Source organism: Ceratosolen solmsi, unplaced genomic scaffold (genome assembly GCF_000503995.2).
Source record: "Ceratosolen solmsi marchali unplaced genomic scaffold, CerSol_1.0 scaffold11, whole genome shotgun sequence".
Classification (NCBI taxonomy): domain Eukaryota; kingdom Metazoa; phylum Arthropoda; class Insecta; order Hymenoptera; family Agaonidae; genus Ceratosolen; species Ceratosolen solmsi.
The window spans coordinates 1,348,308-1,357,556 of NW_011948416.1; the positions used below are offsets into that span (position 1 = coordinate 1,348,308).

Below are 9,249 nucleotides of genomic sequence, written 5' to 3' on the forward strand. Positions count from 1 at the left end.
AATTATTCAACTGAAATATATAGCTAGTGGTTACACGGCATATAATAATGCTTTGATCGAATATTGATTTGCTAATATTTTATTACAAAAACAATAAGAAATTGATGTAATGTTAATAGGCTTATATAGATTTTAGTCCATTATAATTAATTTAATAAATTGTTTCATTTTCTGTTTCAGCACATTGGTACCTTGGAAAGTATTTAGGCATGAGCTGAATCAAGTTCATCCAATCAGTTCGGGATTACAGGCAATGGCCTTAAAATCAACCATAGATCTAACGTGTAATGGTTATATATCGAATTTTGAATTCGATGTTTTTACAAGGTATATAAAAAATTAATCATTCTATGATATTATTTATTTCAATTAAGTAATTCAATCTTTTGAATGCATTATTTTAAATGTCATTCAAATTATAAACTATCCATATGTTTTGTATAGTAAGTCAATTATTTTTCTGTTAGATTTTAAATAATTAACGAAAATGTAAAGCAATGATATCTCTCCTAATCTAATATAATAGATTACCTGTACAGCCTTGAAAACTCAAATTAATCGATACATTCTTATCTATTTTTAGCTTTTAATTAAGCTATTATACTGCGACTAATTTATTGTATATCATTATTCTTTGTAAAATATAGATTAGAAAAAAGTCACTTGCGTGGATCAATTTTCTAAAATAGTAAATGAAAATTTTTAATTATAAATTTAATTCTAAATATTAGAAGTTAAAATTAAAATATTAATACGCACTAAATATATTTTATGATTTCGCTATGCAAAATAAATTTTTTGATAATTTATATTTACAAATGACTAATATTCAAAAACTTACTTAATACAGATTAATTAACATTTATTATAAATTACTCAGATAAAAACTAAATAGTTATAAAAAATCAAAAATCAATAATACAAAAAAGTAGAAGATTAAAACAATGAATATTTATAGAAATAGTTTAAAATTATTAAAAAATAATTCTTATAAAAGGTTACCCGGTATTAGCACTATACACATACACTATACATATATATATATATATATATACACTATACAATATACATATGCATATACATATACACTATACACATACACTCCAATATTTACATGCCTTAAAAATATAAGAAAAACAGCATAGTACTATCCTTCGGTAATAACTAAAGACGATAAATACATTAACAAATATAACCACAAGAACTTTTATTTAATTAATACGTGCTAAATACGATATTAATAAAATAACATATTAAAAAAAAAAAAAACTTCTGATTTATTTAGTTTATTGAACTACGTGATATCTTAAAATTAAAAATTACACAATGCCACTGCTTCGTACATTTCAAGTTCCAAGTCAACTTAACAAAAACTTTTTCTATTATTAGAAGTATTAATGTTGTAGACTGCGTGACTTTACTATATTATTACTGAAATTTTCTATTTCTAAAGTTTTTACACAATTTAAAATGTGTGCACAATTAATGTAAAAGCTATTAATTTGCATTCATTACATGGGATACATCAAATTTCAATATGTTAATTAGCATCTAATAACGTCATAAGCGCAATAAGCTAATCGAAATTAATCTTCACGTGGCTCTATTTTATAACAGGTTGTTCCAGCCATGGTCAACTTTATTACGCAATTGGAAAATCCTAGCTGTTACGCATCCTGGTTACGTGGCTTTCCTAACTTACGACGAAGTTAAGGTTCGGCTGGAAAAGTACAGTGGGAAGAAGCCCGGGAGCTACGTATTCCGGTTGAGCTGCACTAGGCTCGGCCAGTGGGCCATCGGCTATGTCACCTCCGACGGGCAGATACTCCAGACCATACCTCACAACAAGAGTCTTTGCCAGGCACTGCTAGACGGATACCGGGAAGGATTGTAAGTCCATCAAATTTTACTCGTGCCTCGATAATTGTTGCCAATCTCAATGCAATTCTTATGCGAGATTCAGACTCCATTGTCTTATCGTTAGTTTTGTTCGAGAACATGATTAAGTTCTAAATGGACTCTAATACGAGTCTTGTATCATTTAAGCGTGATTACGGGGATGTTGTTATCGTTTGTCTTTTTCATACAAAAATATCTATTTTCGCTAATATTATCGGTACGGCTCTAACTATTGAATAATAAAAATATTGGCCTTAAATTACTTATGCGTGTGGAAAATATCTAGAATAATGTTAAGTTTTGTTCTTTGAACCTTTGATAAAACTAGATTATGTTATCCGAGCATGCCGTCAGTGACATCAAATTCAATCTTGTTCATTCGGTAGCTTTCATATTTTCTTTACCTACTTTTTATTTCAAACGACAACAAGAACGAAATGGGATTAAACTCTGCACTTGGTTTCATCATTATTTCATTATTACCGATCAAAATAGTTATTAAAACTAAAATATTTAGTTAACAGTATCTACTGTATCTACTAGTCAATATGAATAAAATGCTTGCAAATCATATGACCACGCGTAAGCTTTGTCAACGACTGTTTCTATTCAATTTGAACACTTATTGTGAGAAAGCATAATATGCCCTACGGATAATCAATCGTTTTTGTTCTTAGCTATCTCTACCCGGATGGGCGGAATATAAATCCGGACCTGACGTGGGCTGTCCAGCCGACGCCGGAGGAGCACATAAAAGTTACCGCCGAACAATACGAGCTTTATTGCGAAATGGGTAGTACATTCCAGTTGTGCAAGATTTGTGCCGAGCATGACAAGGATGTGAGAATAGAGCCCTGTGGACACTTACTGTGTACGCCCTGTCTCACCGCCTGGCAGGTAGTGCTATATCTTTCATATTTTAACTACGTTGTCCGTTTAGTTTCGTAATGGAAAATTGGCGTCTAATTAAAGGAAAACCTTTCGCGTTTGCTAGTATTAATGTGAATTTTCACAGTGACAAGATACTTATGTGTAGGATTAAATTTTGCTTTTAAAGTAAAACGATCTTGGCTAACGTCTATTTTCAACACATTTTCAATACACACGAAAGTGAGTATTGTATTTGAAAAAAATTAGCTTTAATTATTTTTAATTTTCTAATGCCTTATTTGAATATTCTTATTACTAATTATGCAAACTTCAAATGAATTGAGAATTACGATAAGATTTATTTAATTTTTATACAAGCACTGCGTACATTGTGCTTTAACATGCATTAATAAATTAAAAATGAATAGATTAAAAACGATGTTGATATTGCTTATTTTGTGTAAATTAAAATATAATCCGAATAATAAATATGATTTCTTTTCCTACATTTTTAAAAAGGAGTTTTAATACAATAGAACATTTTTGGATAAATACTTTTTTCCGAAAATTTTAAATGACTACATTATTTGTTTGGTCAGTCTAAAGTAAATAACGAATAAGATGAATTATTCAATACATTTGTAATGTATATTGAGACAATTCCAGCCATATAAACGCAATATTTAACGTAATTCAAACTTTAAAATTCAAATGTTCAACTACTCATCGCCTACAGCCTAATAATGTTACATAACACATATAAAGAATTGTTGCTTTTTTTTATATGGTACGACAAAAAAATATGCACAATTTTATGACAGTATTTAATAAAAAAAATTGAGGCATATATTTCGAATGATCAATTAGAAAAACAGGGAAAATAATTAATGTATGAAAAACAAAAGTAAAACTATAAAATACACTATTATTTATTCAAACTAGATCTTACATTGGATAGATTAATATAAGTCAAGAATAATTTTCATCCGACCAATTATGTACTGCTTTCTAGGATTCTGAGGGCCAGGGCTGTCCCTTCTGTCGTGCGGAAATCAAGGGCACTGAGCAAATAGTTGTCGACCCGTTCGATCCTCGACGAACGCACCGACCGGGAGCCCAGTCTGCCTCCGCGAGCAACGCTTCAACGCCCACGAGGGATCTGGACCCCGACACCGAGGTATCCGACTAGGACACAAAAACCTGAACAAAAATGAACTGAATAATAAAAGGCCAAGCACGCTTACATGCGCGCGTATACATCTATACATGCGCGCGCGCCTTTTTCTAATTCGTGTTATATGCATGTGCATTCGTGAATATTTTTTAGCGTAAGTGCGAATGCGAGTGCGAGTGCGAGTGTTTGTATGTGTGTATGTATGTAAGTATACGCGCGCGCACTTAACCAAGACATTTTATTCACAGCTACCGCACCCTTGAAAGAAAAACAAATACCGTCTTTTTATGCGTTTTTCCTGATTTGCTATATCCTTTATGTTTGTTCTTGTTCTTTGTGTATCGCTTGTATTAATCCAAATATGTATGGGTACTTTCTGAAAATCAAATTTATAACTGCCACGCGCGCGCGCGCACACACGCACACATTGGAGAGAGAGAGAGAGAGAGAGAGAGAGACATATACACATAATTTTTCTGTAATTGCGTGATTATGTATATAATACTAATCATATAAGATCGATCTTAACTGTATTTTAAGCAATATTTTTTTGCAATTGTAAGCAATTGACTATTCTGAGAAAAATAGTCAACGATTAATTTTACTAATCAGAAATTTCTAAATATTTATATAAACATAATTGTTTATCTCATTGCAATTTTTATTGCAAAATCTCTATTAATAATCAGGTGATTACCGAGTATGAAAAATTCAACAAATATAAAAAATCTAATTTTTTTTTTTTATTTAGAATGATTAATTTTCATTTCAAAGCTAATATATGATATTATTTTTAAAAAATTATGTACAAAAAATAGTTTTATTTCTTGATTTTATATTTATATTTGAATAATTTGTTTATATAAATTAAATATTTGCATTTTGTTTATATATATATATATATATGGAAATGTACATCAACTTTATCAACTCAAACATATTCAGAAAGTACTCATTTTAGCATCGCAATTACAATTTTGTTTCGCGCATATTCGTAAATAAGTGATTACTCTGCAAAATATGAAAAAATTTGCTTTCACACCAAAAATAGAAAAACAAAAAATCATATTTGCTTCTCTGACTTTGTTACACTTATCAATGTGACGCATGAGTGACCAAAAATATCAATACTATTGCATTTGAACTCAGTTATTACAATCATTATTGTCTATTGTACTATAATTTATAGAAAAATTATGCTTACTTGTACACATCAAATTAATTAATTAAAAATATATTTACATATAGCGATGTAGTCATTTTAATATAAGAAAATAAAAAGTATTGTCAATTAATTCATCATTATATTAAAGTATTAAATTCTCTATGAAGTGCAAATTTCAGGTTTTCTTTCGTTCAAAGTAAAAGAAATGTATTTAAAATAAGGAAAAGTGCGTCTATTAAAACGATACTATTTATTTCTTATATAAAAAATAGGTAAAATGATTCAATATTATTATTGATTTATGTGATAATAGGTATTTCAATATCTTTGTAATATTGAACACATACCAAGGTAGGTTTCCTTAAAATCATTTGGTTAATTAACATATTTAATCGTCGCCAGCTTGTTATGTAAGCTGTTTTTTCTTTCTTCTTTTTCTTTTTCTTTAATTTGCTCGCAGCAAAACAGTCAATGCCACACATGAACATTTTATTTCTTTGCTTATGTCTTATTACATATTATGCATTTATTACAGTTATTTATTTTTACAAACAATTAAATATTTTTAAAACATGATCATTAAATGCTTGTTTCAACAATAATTTATTATGCATGTAAACTTTTTATACACCTATTTGTTAATAAAATATTTATTGGAATGTCTATAATTTTTTTTACGAAAAAGGTATTTTTGAAAACTTTATTACAAATCGTATATATTATTGTGTTGTAGATTTAATAATTTAACTACAAAATAATTACTTAAATTACGTCTCCCTAATACATTAAGTATTTTAGATTACTGCAGTCCCACTAATTACATATAATAAAGTTAAAAAGAAATTTTTTTCACATTTTTCCATAAGTTCTAGTTCCTAAATATTTCATTGTTTGTAAAAAAATTCTATTTTATAATAAAATTTAGTAAGGGAAAAAATAAAGTATCAGTGGCTTTTATCAGCATCGTCATTCATTTAAAATAAGAATATGCTCCAATAATAAATATAAAAGCGAAACGTAAATTAATCAATATAAAATATTAAAAGAACCATTAGCATTCGTATAATAAATAATATAATCTTGCCAGTTTACTACAATAGTACATGATCGAGGCTTATGTACAACCTGTATAAAAAATAAACAAATATTTGTAATTACATGGACTTCTTATATGAACATGGTAAATACAATAAATATTTATTGATAATTTATATTAATTATTACTGTGTGAAATTCATTAGCAATGCCAAAATTTCAATCGAATTTGAATAAAAGTTTTTGTAATTAAATTTTTAAGATATAAAATAAACGCCTCACAATATAATATTTTTATTAAAATAATGATTATATATATTTTTAATATTTATAATGATTTATAATTTATTGTTTACTTTGTAATAAATTTTCATACTCATATTTGATTATTGGATCTTTAAATTTTATTTGACAGATTATTTGTTTGATATTAGAATTTTATCAAAAATAGTATTACAAAATAATTTTTAAAAAGCGCTGCGAATAATCGAATAAAAATAAAAATTGTGTACACATTTATAAAATGTATTTCACTTTACTGATTATATATTATAGTTATTTTATTTATTTTCACTAAATATTGATATTCTAGTTTAATAATAATATATTTATAATTATTACAATAATATTCACATGAGATCATGCTATAGAAGCAAATTTTCTTTTAAATTAAATATTTAATAAAAATCAATTTTTATAACACAAAATTTGAAAATCATTCTTAATGTGTACAAAATTCATCGAAAAATTGTTCAGATATTTTAAGAAATTATCTTATTTATCTTATTTAAATGAAACATAAAATTGAATTATTGTTCGTAACATTAAGTTTTTTTAATGATATAAAAACTTAAAGATTACATCTGATATGATATTATGCGATCATGCAAAAGTTCTATAAAATTTACACAAATTACTAATTTATATTATTCATATAAACGTAATAAGTATTAATAATTTTATATATACAAGAGAGGGAAAAGTTTTTGTATCAAGGAGTATAACTCCTAGGAAACTATTTATAAATTGATTTGCGCCAGTAAAATCGTATAAAATGATTTTAAATTTTCTTTCTCTTCTTTTGCACAAATAACATGAAAAAGATACGTTTCGGTCATAAGCCGCGGAAAAAATTTGTAAATATGAATGGATATTATTATTTTATTAAATCAATTTTTTTTACGTGTCTTCTGTACTATATTTTTAATTAACTAGTACAAAAACATAACGTTTGTATTGATCGAAAAAGCGTGAGCATTTCATTGGCTGTCTTTAATTTTTTATCCGTTATAATTTCAATAGAGATTTAGGATTTAAAATGAATGTATAATAGAAAAAAATTTCATATACGGTATATATTTATAGGTATATAGAAAGAAATTAATATTTCTTTTAAAATTATATATAAGTATAATTATTTGTTATTTGTGCAATGAATAAAGTGTACGGTTCAACTTAGGTTATTCCTTGCCATGTAAACCGGAGAGAGCGCGTGAATTTAGGTAAATTTTAAAAAGCGGAACCGAATGACCAATTTTACTTATTGTAAAATATTAGGTACATGAAAATCACTTTTTTAAAATAAAACTTATGTTAACAGTGTGTTTGAGTTTTTTATGTTGTTCGTTTACCCATTTATTTATAGATATTTCCATAGATATTGTTGAATAAATTTAAAGTTTCTATAATATTAACCATATTTTACATGTTACAAGTGTGACGAGTAAGATATTCGTAATAATTATGTAAACTATTAGTTTTTATAAAAAAATAAATAAACATCTGTGTTAAAAGAGATGTTATTGAAATTATTTAAATTATAAATATGAGTCGCGCGGGATTAAAAGTCAATGTTCATTACAGGACAATATAGTATTATTATTTTTATAAATATTTTTAAGTCAATCTAAAAAGTTTTGTTACTGTCTGTAGTCCTGTGTGCATGATAATTTCATTTTTATTTCGTCCTATTGTCTAATTTGGAAAAATCAACATATAATTTGTTCAATTGCATGAATTAATTGAACAAAACTGTATGTAAATGGAAATCAACGATAAATTTATTTTCTCAATTAAAAGGTAAGTATAACACTGAATGAGCTGCATTTTTCTATTATGCTTTCGGCATTTTTTGACATTTTTGTTTATATAAGTTTTTATTTTTTCTCTATTATTATTATCCATCTATAAATAATGTATTATCTATGATGAGTCTATGCTTATTAAAAACATCGAGTAAGTAAAATTATTGGCTTTTAATGCAAATTGATAATATAATTGCTATTGCCACAGTATTTATTAGAAGAAATAATTTATAATTATATTCAAAGGCCGTTTTTTTTTTATAAAAACTTCAATAAAATACCGAATTCAAGGAATTTACTGATATTTAAAAAATTATTTTAATGTGAACATAATAAAAATTTTATAACTAGGCTAGGTTTATAAGATCCATTAATTTAAATTTATAAATTTGAATTTATTTTCTAAATAGATTAAGGATATTATGATAACGAGTATGATACGAGTAATAGTAAATTTATTTAAGGTATGTATTCGATACGTAATAAAAAAACTGACTATTACACTTAGGTTTTTCTATTGAAATGAAATACTTAGATTTATCTATGAAACAGAAAAATATATTTTGCATAATAATAATAACTTCATTTTTTAAATAATAATTATTTGGATAAAACAGTTTTTCAATTTTTTCGAATAAACATTTACATGGCTTCGTTTTCTATCTGAATGTATATGTAAAATATATATATGCGTGCGTGTGCGTGTGTGTTAATAATCACTTTGCATTTCGTTATGTTATTTTTCTTAATACACAAATCTAATATGTGCACCAAAAGGACTTTAAAACTCAAACATTCGAGCAGTGAAATTAACTAGTTCACCCATGGAAACAAGAATGCGTATAATAATGTTGGTATAATATGCAAAAGCCGAAAAGGGAGTCAGTCAATTGATCATTTACACGGTTCACAGGCGATAATGGAATTACTAAACGGCAACTGTGGATCTCTATTAAACGACTCGGATGAGGATGACTCGTCACCAACTGGTTCACCCCCTCTCACCCGACGTATCGTTCCGA

General features: G+C 26.7%; 1 protein-coding gene across 1 annotated transcript; it reads left to right on the plus strand.

The window, feature by feature from the left end:
- The first annotated feature begins 1,470 nt into the window (after window positions 1-1,470).
- Window positions 1,471-3,958, plus strand: LOC105359438 (E3 ubiquitin-protein ligase CBL-like). Its single transcript, XM_011496050.1, has 4 exons — window positions 1,471-1,487; window positions 1,618-1,890; window positions 2,577-2,796; window positions 3,782-3,958. Exons 1-4 carry the CDS (start codon window positions 1,471-1,473, stop codon window positions 3,956-3,958), a joined length of 687 nt encoding a protein of 228 aa, XP_011494352.1.
- The last annotated feature ends 5,291 nt before the right edge of the window (window positions 3,959-9,249 follow it).

Excerpts from the sequence above, each read along its gene's own strand:
- LOC105359438 (XM_011496050.1), top strand. Across the intron at positions 1,891-2,576 it reads GACGGATACCGGGAAGGATT|CTATCTCTACCCGGATGGGC; the intron begins GTAAGTCCATCA and ends TTTTGTTCTTAG. Across the intron at positions 2,797-3,781 it reads CCTGTCTCACCGCCTGGCAG|GATTCTGAGGGCCAGGGCTG; the intron begins GTAGTGCTATAT and ends ACTGCTTTCTAG.